This window comes from Epinephelus lanceolatus, chromosome 20 (assembly GCF_041903045.1).
Source record: "Epinephelus lanceolatus isolate andai-2023 chromosome 20, ASM4190304v1, whole genome shotgun sequence".
Taxonomy (NCBI): domain Eukaryota; kingdom Metazoa; phylum Chordata; class Actinopteri; order Perciformes; family Serranidae; genus Epinephelus; species Epinephelus lanceolatus.
This window is the reverse complement of record NC_135753.1, coordinates 11,397,024-11,415,248: the sequence shown is the minus strand read 5'-3', so window position 1 is coordinate 11,415,248 and position 18,225 is coordinate 11,397,024. Positions and strand designations below refer to the sequence as shown.

Genomic DNA, 18,225 nt, shown 5'->3' with positions numbered 1-18,225 from the left:
AAATCAACAACAAAGGAACTTATATCATAAATGGCATGATAAACCTGAATGGAGTAATGATATAACTATCGTAGGCAATTAAAATAAAAGAACAGTTATAAGAGCAACAGTTTTTGCACAGTAAGTCAGTGTTCTGTTGAAAATTGCATTTGAGAGTTGACCCCATGTCAGATGGTTTTGCAATCTCCACAATGTAACCTTTAAAAAAATAAACTTGACATGGTGATGAAGTTTCTATGAATGAGCTCCGAATAGAGTCTCTGTATCCACAGTGGTGTGAATAAACTCTAACCTATTGATTCCTCTTGTTCATATTTCTCTAGTGGCTGATGCTTCTAGACTTTTTCAATAAAAAAGACAGAATCAGTTGACTGGTTAAAAAAGAGTTTTTCACTGTAAAATGTCATAGTGTACTTTGTGTCCTTAAATTCCCCTTTGCAGCAACACAAAACACTACTCGTTGGACACTGTGAAATAAAGCTAAACTTGTTTTTTTTTTTGTTTTGTTTTTTTTGTCAGGTACTTTCAAGCATATTCCAGTGATTCAGTCTGTTTTATGTACCAACTCTGATAGTGTCTATTGCTCATGTGGTGTCATTTCATGTGTATTAGTTCTGCTTGCAAAAGAACAACCGTTAAGTGGGGCAGCGAGCTAGGCAGACACTAATGTGTTTCAGGGCTTTATTCCAGGGGACATCAAAGCAAATAAATTTACTTTGACTGCCAGGTAGATTCTTCTCTGACACAAAATAAAAAATACTTTAAAACAGCTGCATTTGCATTTTGTTCCCTCTGCGCTTTTCATGTATTCATTTAATTGTTCAATATTATAATTAGTTCTTCATTTAAAAGTAATAATAGTGGTTACACATTGTAACTGTAGTTCTAATTGAATGATTAGCCTAATTAAAAAGGAGTCGAGTGACCTGTGAGATGGTGGTGAATTATACTTTGCTTAGCATTTGAAAGGCAGAACGCATCAGACAGTGACAGACTGCGCTCTGTTTGAGGGGCAGATTAACATGCTGCCCTTCCTGTTGGAAATGCCAGAACTACGGGTTACATCCACATGAACACAAGTGTTTATACTGGGACTACTGGGATTCTCTGCTATCTCAGAGAATCTTAGAAGTCAGTATGTATCCACTGTATAAATACTCTGGCATATCCGGGATCTTGTGGCAGGAAAACAAAACAATAAACGCATTTTCTTTATAACAGACCAAACAAAAGAGGTTTAAATTGTGCATTTATATACAAACACAATTTCAATCATCGGTTGCTGACTCTTTTCATTGAAACCTAAAATATTCTCCGCAAACACTCACAAAGATTTTGATTTTACCTTACAAAACTGCAAGAGCAAATGTTTCTTTTCAACATCGGTGGGGACATATGCAAAGCTGGGGGTCGTTCCCCAGTAAACTTTGAGTGTCAGACTGTGATGGCCGTGCCCACAGCCACACAAAAGTTTGAGTGATTCCCATACTCACCAACACCATTGTTCAGTTACCTTTAATCTGCAGTCACTTAAAATACATCCACCAGTTTGTTTAATTTAAAACTTATTAGCACTTTGAGGACACACTGTTTTCTCGATAAAGTGCACATATTTACTATTTTACATTGTTTCATAATTTCGCTGTTTGCTTTTATAAGTTATTAACTTTGTTCTCTTTGTCTTTGAGTTACCCAACACCACTTCCTGGTTGGGGTTGGGCCCAAGATGAGGCTGAGGGTGGAGCCTGGTTTTAAGGCCATCACAAAGACTGCACCAAGAGCTATGACATAATGGGGGTGGGTAATGGGTTTCTTTGTGTCAGCCTCAGGTATTGTCTATGTAAGTTCTCTCCTTTTGTGTTTAATGTGGTCTGATCAGCCAGTATATATGTTGCCCCATTGTCTCATTCAGTTAGGTCTGTTTGTTGATTTAACTTTAAAGCTGCAGTAGGTAGAAAGCCTGAAAACGGTTGATTTTTGAGTCTCATCTGAGTTAGGTTTCGTTCATCGCTGCCCTGAGCCCCTCCTACCAGACGAGCACACGAGTATTTTATCCTACTTGGTTCTATTTCTCCCTCTCACCGCGCAGCAGCCTTCCCCATCCCTCCCTCGCGGCCCCGCACATACTCCTGAGCCTCGCTCTCCCTCTCCGCGCAGCAGCCCTCCCCATCCCTCCCTCGTGGCCCCGCACACAGTCCCAAGCCTCGGCTCTCCCACTCCGCGCAGCAGCCCTCCCCATCCCTCCCTCGCGGACCCGCACATACCCCCGAGGCTCGGCTCTGCTCCCACGGCCGACCCTCGTGCCCTCCGGCCGGGTCTGGCCCCACCTCACCCTTCCCCTCCGAGTTCTGTCTTCTTTTTTTGGGTTTAGCCATGTAGGCAGTTGTAGCCAATGCTGGAATAGCTATTTTACCTGGTGCACTGTTCGCCATTGCTGCTTGCTCTCCCCTTCTGCCGGCGGCACGGGAACGCGCATATGCAGTAGAACAGCCAATAGGAATGCAGTGGTCTGAGCTGACCTCTGATTGGTTGATGCACATTGGCACGATACTGATTCTTTAGAAGCTGAACACAGAGCCATGGTGAGGTGCAGAAACCTATTGTTTGTCTCAGACCACTTGATTTACATTATGCTTAGAGGATATTATAAAATTTTTACTCAATTATACCAAAACAATGTTGCCTACTGGAGCTTTAAGTTTTGTTAGTCTTATTTTTCAGTAGAATTATGTTTTGTTGACCTCTTTTAAGGGCCCTATAACTCCAACTCTGTTATCTTCAGTCATTTACTTTGTAAAATTTATTTCTGGGGAAAATAAACCCACCTTTTTTTTAACTTTAAACCTGTTTTTTGTGCTTTGACTGCTTGGTCCATGACACAGATGCTACATTTCCTGCATTCTGGTGATTTTTTTAATGCACCAATTTATGGTGTAAATGTCATAATGTCAAGGAAAATAAAAAAGTCAGGCAGCAGGTGACAGTTAATAATATGGGAATATAATACATTATAATGCAGTATGGCTCTCAGGCAGTCTGGATTGCTTTCAAATATTTATTATCATGTAGGTCAACTTTTCCAATTTAATGTTATCCCTGCTAAGTCACTGTGCATGTCGGCATTGCGTACCATTCCATCCTCTTTTGTTTGGGAAAGTAACCTCTTTAAATGTGCATGTGGCACCTATTCAGGCAGTGAAACATAAATTCATTCTAATCCATTTACAAACCTCTGGACTTTAACAGCGCATGTGGTTCAACAAGATTTATGCTCATGCTCCAAAACTTTCAAAATCAAAACACATCGCAAAAGCTGCAATATTACAAGAATAAACTTGTAATCAAATTAGAATAAAGTCATATTATTTTCTTGGTGCCCTATTGTCTGCTGTGCATTATGCTAGACTGTCTGACAGATATATTACCCTGTTTAGGACTCTCTGGATGAGACTAAGTTAAAGTGGCTGTGCGCTGTTCTTCATCAGAGCTGGAAGACCAAAACTAAACTGCGAGCACTCCTGATCAGGCATTTATCTTTCCATTATGCGGCATATTGTCCTCAGCTTTTAAGTGGGGAGCACACACATAATTAGACCTGTCAGAGCACATCCAGTTGACAGAGGTAGATGTAACTACAGCCTTTCACACTTAAGCACGAACCGGCAATATTTTCTATCAGTGTTATTTGGTTATGGAGGCAGGACTCATACTAGGGACTGAGATCTGTTAACCATTTGTGCGCAACTGACGAGACACTGATGGAAATTGGTGGTTACATTTTACATTTTTTGGATCAAATTATTGCTAGGGATATTTCAGTAGTCGCTGGATATTCTACCGTCCCTTCAAAATTCTACACCCTTGCAAAACTGGGCAAAAAATATACAATGCCTGTCTTTTATGTTCCCATGGAGAAATTCCATTTCCCAATTCTATATGTGTAATAAAACATTCCCAAGAAGTATACTGTTGTTCTTTTCAAAATGTCAGGTCTCAGCATGGATCTGATACTTTTCTTGGTTTCTAAACTAATCAGAGTGCTTGCAGCCATTTCCCTGTAATGATGCAGGCTCTGCAAACTCTATTTGAAGTCCTTTGTTATTAACTGGAGTCTTAGCATTACTTAACCTGGGGTCCTTGAGACACACAGACCTTGGCAAGTGGCCACACTTTCCATTAAAACAACACCAAGACAGACGATCTGACCTTTCAAGTCTCTTATTACCCCTTTACTCATGAAGGCGCATCGCTCCCGAGCAATATTTCACGGCAGCGGGTTTAGGAACAACGGGCACACACTGAAAGTATGAGGTTTTCTTCTTTTCGGCATTGAAAATTCCACTGTTGTCCACAGCAGTTAGGATGATCTGCTGTCAATCATTGGCGTCAAGCAATCAAACGACAAGTGCTGCTGGCTCAGACTATTCAAAAACAAAGAAAACACTCAACGGGAAGAGAGATTCATAACCACATAGGAATGCGTGGAAACAAATTCATAGGTGACACCATACAGCTACATTAAAAATGTACAATCTCTGAACTGCATTCCTTCTTGAATGAAATTCTTTAACAATACAGAAAAAGGCCACAAGGGTATTCTTGGGGAAAGTGCAAGTATCTGAAAGGTATGTCAGTACTTTGACATGCGGATCGCACCCCTGAACTCCCCTTCCCGACCATTGCTGAGCCGTAATACCTCAGATAGTCTCTGCGAAATCTCTATGGAGCTCGTCAGTTAATTTAGAAAATAATTGAGAAAGAGCTGACTTCCTTGAACCTGGGCCCATTTGACACAGTGAGGTGGTTAGCCTTTTCCTCAACCTCCCCAGTCTATTAGAGCTGATACCATCACACTATCCACCTCTTTGTCTGGCTGGAAACTTCTAAAGGAGGACAATCTCCTGGGTGAACAAAAAGGATTATAGGAGATTACTAAAGCGCTCTTCAATCTCCAGCTTCAGGAATCTTGGTTTTTGGCTCATCCAATACGATGTTATCCCTGTGTGTCTGCACTCTTACAGCACTGCTTGAGAAAAGGTAGATAGCACCAACAAAAGCAGCCATAAAAATCACAGAAATCATAAAAGTGCGTCTCTTCTTTTGACTCTACAAAGATTTCTCTGTTTATGTATCGGGTCATAAATCTGATTAAAAATAATTGGTTGGACTACATGACAAGTGACTGCCAGAGTGACAGCTTTGTCTTTGATTTAACCAGAGGTAAGGCTTAATCCATGAACCACAAAAACGTCTTGATCTGTGTCAGCTCCTTCAATAAACTCGAACACTCCCAAGTCCCAGATCAGCAGAGAAATTAGCCTATTTAAAATGCAAAAGGGACTTAGGGGTTCTGCAGTGTGGTGTGTCTTTGCATGCCTGTGTGAGGGTGTACAGATGTGAGGTGGGGTTGGGGGGGGGTGCATTCGACTATGAGACTCAAGAGGAACAACCTTGATGTCTCTGTGGGTAAGTGACAGATGTACAGTGGTGATGGCAAAGACAGGAGTTATGACCCGACTATAAAAAGGATAAATGCAGCGTCTAAGATGTACTTTTGCTGAGATATGGAAAGCTCTTATTAAAACTGCTGGCTTGCAGTTTTGAGATTTGCAAACCATATAATCAAGTAAATCCACTGCAGCGAATGCTCATAACACAGTTAGCATGTCACTTAGCAAATCTAACTAGTCTGGTGATGTGACAAGCTAATGTCCTAAGAGTACTCTGACGAAAAGTGACCGAGCTTTCCCAGAGTGAACCTGTCAAATGTACATCCAGGCATCATTTGTAACTCTTATCCTGTGTGATTTACTTTCAGTGAGCAGATAGAGGTTTGGTCTGTCTGTCTAATACGCCGTTGTCCTTGTGTGTCCGCTCTTGTTATTCACCAAAATCCCCAGACCAGTCACAACAGAAGCAGCAGGTAGGGGGTCCAGGGTCCTTCTTAAAGGACACCTTGCCAGGATTTGTAGCTATTGTTGGAACCCTTGACTGCAGCAAACCTTTGTTACCATCCAGTTTCTTTGTACAATATGATACAAGCTGAAAATGTAAAAGGATAACCCTATCAGCAGAATGAATATCGGTATTCTACATTTCGGCAAACAACAAATGCCATGTTTGTTGTAACTTTCCCTTTATGTTGAAACTTAACGTGTCTTTATGTTTCAATTTTCAATTTCATGTTGTAATGCTGTGGTTAAGTTAAGGCACAAAAAACAATTGGTTAGGCTTAAGAGAACATCATATTTTGGCTTAAGGCTCTTTTTACTCCATTTACGTACAAAAATAGTTCCATCAGTTTCAAATGTTGTAAATGTCACTGCCCTCATACATCAGTGTGTCCATTATGATGCCATAGATACAGCCAATAGATGGCACTAGAAGGTGGAGTCAAAAGTTTCAACAAAAAAGAGGCGACAGTGGAGGAGGTCATAATAATGTACCTTTTAATGGAGGCAGAAAAGTCTGTGAGGCCATTAAACACATTGTTCAAAATCACGTAGGAAAAAGCAAGCACTCTCAAAATAAATACACTTGTAAGGTGCACGGCCAAAAACAGTGACAAAGGGAAAAACGCCAGCACTCTCAAATGTCCTTTTGGTAAGTTTAATAAACCAGCTTGGATGGCAGTACCAGTATACAGACGTTTCGACAGAAAGTCTTCCTCAGTGTGTAGCTATGGTTACGGAAGTGGCATTTAAGTACGCTCGAAGCAATCAGAGCAGGTGTGTGGAAAACACTTAACACTTCCGCCATAAAATGTAGTACCAACTCACAGGCAAAGAATAAACAAAAAACAATCTTAGAAAGTAGGTCACAGCTAATAGCAGTAAATGCACAGAAAACAGATAAACATATGCATAATATACTCTGTTCATACAAAAAGGCACTGTGAACAACAATGTAGGCTGTGTCAGAAAAAAAACTGGCGTATAATCACTCGACTGGAGCAATGCGCAACCACTTTCAACATGTGCATTTTGGATGTTAACCTGCATGGAACGGTGGCTGTTGCTGGTAGCGGTCCTAGCCACACACAGCCCAAATGGGCATCGTTCATCCGGAGACGCTGCAATCCCGCCCGGGCTGAGAAGATAACGCAGCTCATCACGACAATGACCTGGCAAGATATGCTTCCACTTAACTTTGTTGAAGGTAAAAGCTTTAGGAAGTTAATGCTGAGCCTGACTGTTCATGTTCACATTCATACAAAGTGTCTTGAATGTCAGCGGCATTTAAAATCAGACTTGGTTGTTGAAGATTATGATTGAAGGCGTCAAAGGGCTCTTGATTCACACAATATTTTTTGGGACAATGTTTCAAATACTTAACAATAAATTGTGTTAAATTTTGGTTGTTTTTTTGAATGTTTTTCTCTTTTTAGACTAGTCAATTAGTCTTAATTAAAAAAAATTCGGGTGCCGTCCATGTGCTCATTTTCTCCTTAGCAGTAATTCGCTTTAGCAGATACGCCCACTGACACTAATACTATTGTTAATATTTTGGCAAAATGTTTAGTTTATGAATGGACCTAGCAGCTAAGCTTATCTTAGCTTCATAAGCCCAGCAAAGGCTGAGCTCTTGGTAGGCTGTAATATCACTAGCTTGTTAAGGTTGCTTGAAGTCTTTTCATACAAGTTTCAAACTGTGGTTAAATGTGTTTATAAGATGGACTCACCTGCTAATGTCTTCTCAAGTATTACCCTGGCAGGCGCTGATGCATTTTCCTATGTAGGCTATGCTAAAAATAGCTGTCAGCAATAGCAAACTCGTGCAAGTATAAAAGCCAGAAGGATGCTTGTATAATGTGCCGAAATGACAATGCAGTGGTCATGGTGAGTGAAACTACAATGTGAAATACAGAAAGGGCACTGGATAAATCCTGGAATATAGGCTAAGAGTTAGACATATGATGCTTTTGAGCAACCAATGCAGATAAAGGATAGTGTTGCTGAAGAAGAATGACACGCTAGATTTACTTACTACTGTTTACAACGTCTTCCAGCTGTGTTGCATAATATGTTCATATGGGACCACGTTTGAGACCTGTAACACCTACGCTACATTTTATTGCTGTTGCCAACCGACATTGCAGCTACTAGTGCACCCCCACTAATTTCAGATGCACCCTAAGTCATTTTGTTCTGAATGAGTTCTGTCTAAAGCTATAGACAATATTCGGAAATGTCAAATTATTGTAACACAGCTCAAAGCTGACACATTTGTTTTCTTCTGCCCACATTTCCCCCCTCAGGCCTTCCATCATTATCAGTTGTATCAACTATATTTCTGTATTTACAAAGTCTGTGTCGTGCTCATTTATTTCTTCAGCCAAGGAAATCTAATCCTCAGTTCCTATCTCTCCTTGTTTGCATGCTGCATGACACTGCCATAGATGCATCAATTACAATTTCACATCCATGATTGAATCTTATTTCCAGCGGAGACAAGCAGCTGCCTTAATGTTGTTCTCTGAGTTAATTAGTCAGTTGAGAAGTATGAACTCAGTGTTATTTTGTATGGAGCTATTAGCAAGTCTGTCTTAGTTATCTGACTTTGAAATACAGGATGTCTGTTAAAATTTGCCTCTGATTTGATAAAATATTTAGTTGAGTTATGGTGGTTAAGGTTCTGGTGTGAGGCTTGACAAATAAACCTGCAAATCATAGTTCAGCTGTCACAATGTAAAAGCCACGTGTTTCACAACATTTTATGATAATGCCATTTTTCAGATCTTGTCTTGATGAACATGGTCTATCATATTTGATGTCTAAATTAATCTTAGACTCACTGATATGAATCTACAGGATCAGTAGGATGAGATGTAGGATCATGGGCTGTTTAATTCTGATTTTGCCTTTAAAAGATAACTTAAATATGCTCTAACCATGTCAGTTTATTTGTCACGTAAACTGCATGCCTACAGTTTTTCAAAATAAACAGATGCAACCCTAATTTACTCATAGAGTGGCAATACAGCCATGCAGTATTTCAGTTATGAAGTAATTGTATATTGTAGCCATACCCACAGATGTTTGATTAGGGACTTTAATGCACAGTATTCAAATTCTAACAGCTATCACAAATAGCTGAATGGGATATCTGGTTTCAGGAGCTGGGACAGAAGTTAACTCGCCCCCAGACACTGTCTACATGTGTTACATTAAGGAACATCTTTCTTTTTATACCTCATACTGTGATCCTCTGCACCTTCCTGGAACTATTTTGCACATTTCTGCACAAACTGCATCTTCTGAAAACTGCCCAGCTGTTTCATTTTAAGTAAGATATACTGTACCAACATATTTTCATACAACAGTTCATATGATATCTTACCAAAATATATATACAACGGTTCATGATATCCTATGAATTTGTGCCCCACAAATCACATTATGTAATTAATGTAAAGTTATGTAGGTTAGGCTTAAGCAAGTAAACTTACATAGGTTTGGTTCAGGAAAAGAAGCATGGTGACTATGTGCCTTGAAATTAGGGCTGCCCCCTTATAGCCGACCAAATGTTATTTGACCAGAGTCATTAGTTGGCAAGACTGGCAACAAACAAAATAAAAATCAAACAAATCGTCACTGTCTGATGAAAAACACGTATCTCCATTTTGACTTTCTACAGTCCATAATATTCCCTAGCAACTGTTAGTGTTGGGTATCCAAATGACCAATGGAAAGACGTTTTATTACTTCATCTTTTGAACACATATTTCAACTGGGGGTCAGAAGTGTCCATCAAAGCCCCTGGAAAGTCAAAATCGTCAAAAGTGGAGATACATGTTTTTCATCGGACAGCGACGAAATGTGAAACTCTATTAGGAGCTGCACCTTGTCAAAATAAATCAAAGTCTATATGGCTGGACCATGTGGGAATTAAATTTGAAAGGACAGACACAGGAAGTGGCCACGCTCAGCAGTCAGACAGGAGTCACGTTAATTTACAGGGCTGGTACTTGTGGTTATTACACAGGCTAGTTAATAACATGTCGGGCAGGAAATCAAAAATGTGGGATCATTTTTGAGAAGGTGAAGGAAGAACCCAAGGTGATATGTAAACTCTGCAGGCAAACATTTGCCTATTATTCGACTACAAACATGACGTATCATCTGAAACATGTAAGTAGCTACATGCCCATTAGCCACTTTGCACAATCATTACTGCTTTGCTGACAGTGTTATTTGTAACTTGTAAAATATAGACCTATATTAATGAAGGTTCATCAGTACTGTTTTGTATTTCTCTGTAATGTAGCACAGTGTTAGCAATGTTACTTATACTATTCTTTCTCAGACCTTAAACTCAACCCAAACATGCAGGCGACTAGTTGACTAATGGCCCTAAATGATGACTACTGGCTGACTAGGAAAATTCTTACTTGGGGGCAGCCCAACTTAAAATAAGTTTGCTTGGTTTCAAACAGGACAAGAACATTGGTCTACTGAGGGAAAGTCCTGTGTTGTTTGAAACATTCAACACCCCAACCTGCCTCCTGAGCCCAGACTTTTGGTCATTATATTACTTTCATCTTTACTCCCGCCAGTGCACTGTTCACGAGATCGCAGCCTTTCAGATCACATGGAATACACATGAATTGCTGGCTCATGATTATGTAGGTTGTGTACAAATTGGGGTGCATTCCTTTTTGTTGTACACCAATGAACAGTGCACAAGAACAGCCTGATTCTGTTCTACATTTATGTGTGACTATGTTTGATTTCATTTTTTATACTATGTTTTTGTTATGCACCAAAACACCACAAGGAATTCCATGTATTTGAAAACCTACTTGTCAACAAACCAGATTCTGATCCTTATGATTGCACCTGTTCAAAAAGCCGTTTGTCCTTTTCTCAGGTTGAAAAGAGAGAGATATACCCTAACTATGATCAATTTACCATTTAATGCAATTTCCAAACAGTGGGACAGGCCTGTCATTTCAGTCGCTGCTGGATTCGAGATGATGTTATCAAAACCGCTACGCCAGGTAGAAGAAACAGGTGAAACTGTTCACTTTGTTGCTTGCTGAGAATTTGGGTCAAGTCTGAGACGGTCCTTTGGGGATTCCTTCAGCACCATATGTGCGGGCCAAATGCTATCATTACCCTCTGTCCTCAAATGACCCTTCAGTCTACCTCATGGGTCTTGTAATATCTGTCACTGTTGTATCAGGCCACTGGACCAAGGTCAAATGGGAAGAGGTGGATTTCTCCGTGCGTGTGTGTTTGCATGTGTGTGTTGTGTGTCTAATCCTGCTGTGTCTCTGCAGATTAAGCGTGGTGGGAGCCAGGTACATGTGGATATAAGGAGGTGTAAGCAAGCTAATGCACTGTGAGACAGATGCAGGAGCAGCTTCAGATCCCCAGTGTGGTGCTCAAATGTGGCAGCATGCCAACACTACTGCTTTAAGATTTGGGCTTAGCATATTAAAGATCACATGCAAAGTGCAGCCTCCTCCATGTGCACATTTTCCACTGACCGCTGGAGTCCATTGTCCTAATTTGCGGGAGGAGGGTAGTTTGCCAGTGGCGAAAACAACAGCCGACTTGTATAAATTAATACGTGTGGGTGGAATAGTGCTGCGCAGAGAGTGCAGCTGGCTAGGCCTTCGATCACCTCCCTACTCCTCTGCACGCCCCACGCTGAATTACAATGCAGACAAGATGCCGAGTCAGCTTAAGCACAACGAGCCATCTGATGTGTCCAAAAGCACACTGTATACAGAAAATTGAAAGAAAACGACTGCAGCATAATCATTTCGACAGTCAAAACATGATCTGAAATAGATTTGAACTAAGACAATGTATAGTTGATGGGAAAAAAATGTGGCGTTGTATGAGAAAGCCCCATTTTCATTCAAAAATTGGCATTGCTTCTGCCTCACCACACCGCTGTGAAATTGCTCCATCAATCCCCACTGCCTTTTCCCTCGAGGTAAAGTCAAAATATTCAGCAATTCATTTGTGTTGCTCATTCAGCAAAGAATTCATGTTTTACATGGGCGGTATAGTCTCAAAGGGGCCAATAGTTGTTCCAGACAGCAATGAATCAATTCATACAAGTGGATTGTTGTTCATGTTAACCGACAGCGGCAGCAGCAGCAGAGCAGAGCAAGCATGCAAGACTTCAGACGAGCACGTGCACACACACACACACACTCTTTTGTGAGACAAAGAGAGATCCGAAATAAACAGACATGCCCACACTCACAACAGCACATTTTTCACATCATATAAAAGTTATATGTCTTGCACTTTAGAAGGTTTATAAACATTTAATAGATTCCAGCAGAGGCCTCTCAGACAAAAGATAGAATCTGAAAACACTGAGCACACTGCCTGTTGTGGCCTTTTTTCCTCCTTTCAAAAGGCAGGAAACAATGGCTTTCTGACGGCATCTCTACAAATGTCTTCTCTGACCCCTGAGGAGTTAGTTATGGCCCACAAAGAGTGGATTGCGTGTTCAACAATATAGCAGTCGTATGAGTAGTCCATAACTCTACTGAGGCTGCTTTAGCTTTTATGATGTCAGACGTGCCGCAATAACAGAACAGGATGTTCTCTGAAAGAAGCGTATGGTGCACATATTTTACAGCATGATATACACATCACTTTAGGAGATCAACAATAGAGATTATAACTATGTTATTACTCCCATTTATAGCTATAGTTATCATGCTTTCAAGAGCATGGATGCTTACTTTGTCTAAGCACTTTTTTCCAAGCATGCAGTAATACCACACCTGTTTTGGGGTCAACGGAGAAATATGGCTGTCCTTGTAGAATACTGTAGACTATTCTGGCACTGTTTCCATAAGTGGGGTCGTCAGCATCCGACGCCGTGACTTGCAACACAGAGGTGCCTGAAAAAGAACACAGCAAGATTATTTCCTGCCATTTACTGCCTTTCTTAAGGATTCTCTAATGCTAATAGAAGTATGTTGATGTGATGTGTAATGACGATGTGTAATGGCTGTGTGTTGAAAATCACCTAGCTACCATTTCTGGCACAAAATCTGAATATATGATAGCAGGGCTAGAAAGCAAGAGATACTTGAAATGCTGGACACATCCTCACTTAAAAACAGAAGAAGAAGAAGTTGTAGCTTCTGGAGGATCACCTTGTTTAACCCAAAGAAACAGCTAGCACAATGACAACCCTGCTGATTTAGCATGCTTTAGCAAATACTAGCACACTGTTTAAGATCATATGTTGCCCACTGTACAGAACATATCTAAAAAATGATGTATAAATGAACTGCTGCTGCAAGAGGAGGTCAGAGGGTTCAAATAACACTGCACTGACTTGTGTCACTGACAATACAAGTTGTTCTCATTAAAACACATTCTAACTTGTCACCTGGTACCACATCCCCCGCAGTTATTGTGAAAATTATGTGGTCAAACCTCCACTGCAAAGGGTACAACCATACAGTCTTTGGGTATGACAGGCAGAAGCTAAGGAACTAGGCAGGCAAACATATCCCATCTGCTATAGAGGGATCAGTTTTAAAGCTAGAGTAAATATACTGGTATCATATGAAACTAGATGACTCAAGGCATCCATTGGTACCAACTGTGTCATGCTATCTTGTCAGGAAGGGGCCAAAAAATGTCCCAATGTTAGGCTAAAGTTTGGTGAAGGAAAAAGTGACATTGCTATTTTTCAGAATGTTTGTGTTTTTTTAATATTTCTGCATACTACTGTCCCTTGAAGAACTGGTCATTGTTCCAAAAGGCCAAAATTCTCAAGATCTGCTTGTCCAAAAAATGTCCCATTGGAACAAAAGCCCATCTCTCCAGCAGCACGTTATGCCCAAAACAAATACTGATTCCTTTAAACTGTTGTTTCTCAGAAAATACACATTCCCAGCAGTTAGACAACCCAATTGCCAGAAATTCTTTTTATCATTATGGGTTTCTGTAAACCACTGACATGTTAAATTCATCAACAATGCTTTGGTGATAGGTGGTTAGGTTTAGGCACAAAAACCACTTGGTTAATGTAAGGCGAAGATCATGTTTCACCTTAAAACACCCACTTTTGGTGGCATAAAAGTCACTGGAAAGCAGGGTAAAAAACACCCATGTTTGCTGGGTTGTAAAGGATCAGTAAAGACACACAGGATTGTAGGCTAGCTGTAGGAAGTGATAAGTGCTATATCGTAGGCAAATGGACTTGCTTGCGTTTCTTGAGGACGTTTCACCTCTCATCCAAGAAGCTTCTTCAGTTCTAAATGACTGGTACGAAACCCTGTGTGGGTGGGAACCCTTGCAGAGTCGTAGGAGTCACATGTGAGCTCTTAGTTTCAGAATCGTTAAGGTCATAATGTGAGTCGTTGACCCACCTGGCCACCATGTGAGTCTTTAGGGTCAGGTGGGACCAGGGGTGAATGGGAGTGAAGTTGTCTGGGGAGGGATCTCAAGACTGCATTGTAGGTGGGGGATAAGTAGTGTCGTAGGCCACCCCCACTGTTTAACGATGGTCATTCCAGCTTGATGTAGATGACTTCTTCTACTCCTCTTTCAAACCGTCTTTCCTCTCTGGCCAAGATGTGCACATTGCTGTCCTCAAAGGAGTATCCCTTCTCCTGTAGATGTAAGTGGACAGCCGAGTCTTGACCCATGGAGCTGGCTACAATGCAGTCTTGGGATCCCTCCCCAGACGACTTCACACCTATTCACCCCTGGTCCCATCTGACCCTAACGACTCACATGGTAGCCAGGTGACTGAGAGATAAGATGACTGAGAATCTTCACCAACTAGCTGTAGGAAGTATTCTATTTTCAGAGAAATAGGACTTTAAAGCAATGGGTGTTTGATTTCGGGATAACTTCCAGCCAGGGAAATTGACCTTCAGTTCAGTGGAACATTTTTGTATTATTGGGGTTCTATAATTTTGGACCGTCGGAACATTGGCAAGGCACCCCGAACAGTCTTTGAAATGCATAAATTAACATTATAAACACTGGATTCGGAAATAGTGATGGATGAAGAGTAAATTTAGGCCTATTCACAATTTGATTTTAAATGCCTTGCAGTAATTTCTTCGGTCAATGTTTGAGTTTACTTTTCTCTTCATGTATTGTTTAAAGGTAAAAGGCGGATTATAAGAAAAAAAAAAGATCTCTGTTATAAAATAACCGACTCGACCTTTTGAGTTTGTGATCATATTGAATATATGTATCCAAAGCAGAATGGGTCTGTAACACTGAATTTGAAAATGGTTGTTAGGGACTTCATCTCTGTCACTACAAGGCTAATGGCCAAGAGCTTATTTGACATTGCCTGTGTTGGTATGAGAGCTAAAGGTGGGTGGTGTTGGTGCTGAAGTGGATGTGGATGAAGGGCCCCATTTGGCAAAAATTGTCCCCCTGTCCATAATTTCTAATGGCTGGCCTGAAAATGGATGTTCTGTGCCGCTATTGAGGTTAACAGGTTGCCATTATGTAAACACAAAATATGTCAGAAAAAATATTTGGTACAGATATTTAAAGTATAAACAATATAATAGGGAGTAATAATATAAAAATACATTCACTTATTCACAGACAGTGACTGCAGTGTGTGTGTTATGTCCCATGAAAGAGAAATTGCTGGACATTTTATCGCTATTAAACTTTAAATGGGAAATACAAGAGCATGCCCTAGTTTTAAAGTATTTTTCATTGCATAAGATGTCAAAAACAAAGTCAAATGATTTAAAAACTTAGCGGGATGGCTCATTATTTACGCTGTTATTTAAAAATCCTGTGTAAAAGCCATTGTGGTTCAATTTAACACTCCAAGTGTTGCTCAAACAGCATTACAGGCTTCATTAAGCCATTATAATTGCATGATGAGTGCATTGTAATTGCCCTGCAAGCTTATATAATACATGAGTATATGTAAGAATCATAGTACAAATGTGTAAAGAGACGTGAGCTCTTTTTTACATTCTAGAGACTGTAAAGGTTCTGGACACTTGCTTTGCTGTTTTCCTCTGAGAATAAAACTAAATTAAACATGTGAAAGTCCACAGTGTCTCACCAGATATGACTTAATTCTCTTGAAAACCTGAAGGAGCAGGAGTGAAATGCCACCCATAATGAACCATGTAGTCCACAGTATGCTCCGGCACTCTGAATGTCTGTCAGCCTTGCAGCGAAAATTGCACTGGGAATTATTTGGACTTAATCAATTCTGGGATTGCTATGGAAGCAGAGTCGGTTCCAAATCATCTGTCTAGGAAAACGTATTAGTTAGTACATAATTTAATTGATGAACCTTGAATTGTTCTCTGTTAATAGCTCAAGTAAAGAAAAATCTCATCTGTGACCTCATATTATTAACATGTCTGTACAGCACAGTGAGGAGTCTGACTGCAAGATGTTCTGTATAATTCTAACACTATATATTTTCATATTCCAGGTTTTTCAAACTGTGGAAACAGATTCATATCAGTGCATATTCTGACCGATAATGCACTCATTATGCACTCCTAAAAGACTATAAAATGGGCTTTCAATTGCTCAAAATGTACTCCAGCTAAAGTGTTCAAGTACAATATATTTAGGACTATTAAGGTGACGAGTGCAACATAAAATGGTCTGATTCCACTCAATAAAGAATGAGCATTCAAGAGCTAGTGTGTACCTACGTGTTTGTGAAAGATTAACTTTGAAAATCAGTTTCACCGATGAAATAAAACTGCTGGGAATCTGGTCTCAAAGGTCAGGTTTTAAGGTCACAGTACCTTTTTTCATGTAACAGGTTTCCTGGAGAGTAAAAACACTTTACAATACAACCACTATTAGACAAAGGCTCTCACAAAGGGACCACCACCTGACACAATATTTGTAGGCTGGCTTATAAAAAGGATGATGAATCCTCTGTAAGTGCAGGAAATGAAACAATTAATCAAAACACTGCTGATGTAGGAGCTCTTGGACACATCCCATTTAAAGAGATGTTATTTTTTTTCCCTTTAAACACAACCTCTTTTTCAGGTGGTACCATAACATTTGAAAAAATGACTTCTTATAGTTAAACCTCGTAAAAAAAAAAAAAAAAAATAGACATCAGGTACTCAAGGATATACGACATTGATGGAATGCCAGACTTTGAAGGTGGGGAGACACCATAAAGGTGCAACATACAACATTCAAAGTCTGAGCCAGGATTGCCTGGACACATGATTCACCTCTAATAAGAGCCGTGTGCAGCCAGGCAAACATGAAGATGGCTCAGCCGAAATGGCGGCGGCTAGCTGTGCTAGCCCTTCTAATTTTGCTGACAGGGCTACAGTGCTGACACAGCTAACAGTGTTGACCTAAAGTGGGATTTTACTTCTGTGTCGAACCAAGCTGTACCCACTGTACCTCTGTGTCAGAGGCCTACGCCGTTGCCTGAAGTGCACCTCCCCAGAAATGTAACTACACGTCACAATGACGTAGACCTCCTTTTTATTTTTATAAGCTGAAAACCATTTCCCTCAGTGGAAACAAAGCTTTTTTTTTTTACTTTTATTTCACAGATAAGAAACAATAAATTGTGAAGAAAATAAAGCCCCCACAACATAGCATTTTAAGTCCTGTGTGTGATTTATCCTGGATTCATATGAGTAGAGGAAATATCTGCTAGTCATTAGGCTATTTTATACATTGTAAAATGCGATAGGCTTATGTGTAGTATTTGTTTGGAAAATGTGTTTAGTATTAAGACAGTTGTTTTGTTGGTGAATCTTGTGTGTTGTTATGGAGCCGTATTTTGTAACATTACCTTTGATAAATGTTGCTGTTTTTCCTGGCTTCATATGAGTAGAGGAAAACTTTGCTAGCTGCTAGGCTAATTTATACAATATAAAATACCATAGGCTTGTGCTATAAACATTAGCATGTTGTATTTGTGGGGAAAATATCTCCAGCAAAAGACAAGTGTTTTATCTGTGAATGCTATGACTTGTAGTGAAGCCAATTTGTGTAGGCTACTTGAGTTTGAAATTGTTGCTATCAAGCCATGTTTAATGTGTGTTTTGGGTTTGTTTTGAATCAACTCCAGCACCTCACAGAAACCCCACCAACAACTAGTGTTTTGGAGGTGTACCTGCACAGACACAACACCGCACAAGTATGAACATTCACAACAACGTAGAACACATGCGTGGGCTACGCACCTCAGCTCTATGCAGAGCTGAGGTACCAGTATGAATATGCCTTAAGTGTGAATCAGAGG

The 18,225-nt window shown here is 40.2% G+C and overlaps 1 protein-coding gene across 1 annotated transcript in view; it reads right to left on the bottom strand.

The window, feature by feature from the left end:
• The window catches only part of LOC117264879 (cadherin-18), a 129,573-nt gene that overhangs the window by 52,128 nt on the left and 59,220 nt on the right, over nucleotides 1-18,225 (bottom strand). The window contains exon 4 of the mRNA XM_078162634.1: nucleotides 12,755-12,874. Coding sequence (XP_078018760.1) covers nucleotides 12,755-12,874 — 120 coding nt within the window. The remainder of the gene's footprint in view (nucleotides 1-12,754; nucleotides 12,875-18,225) is intronic.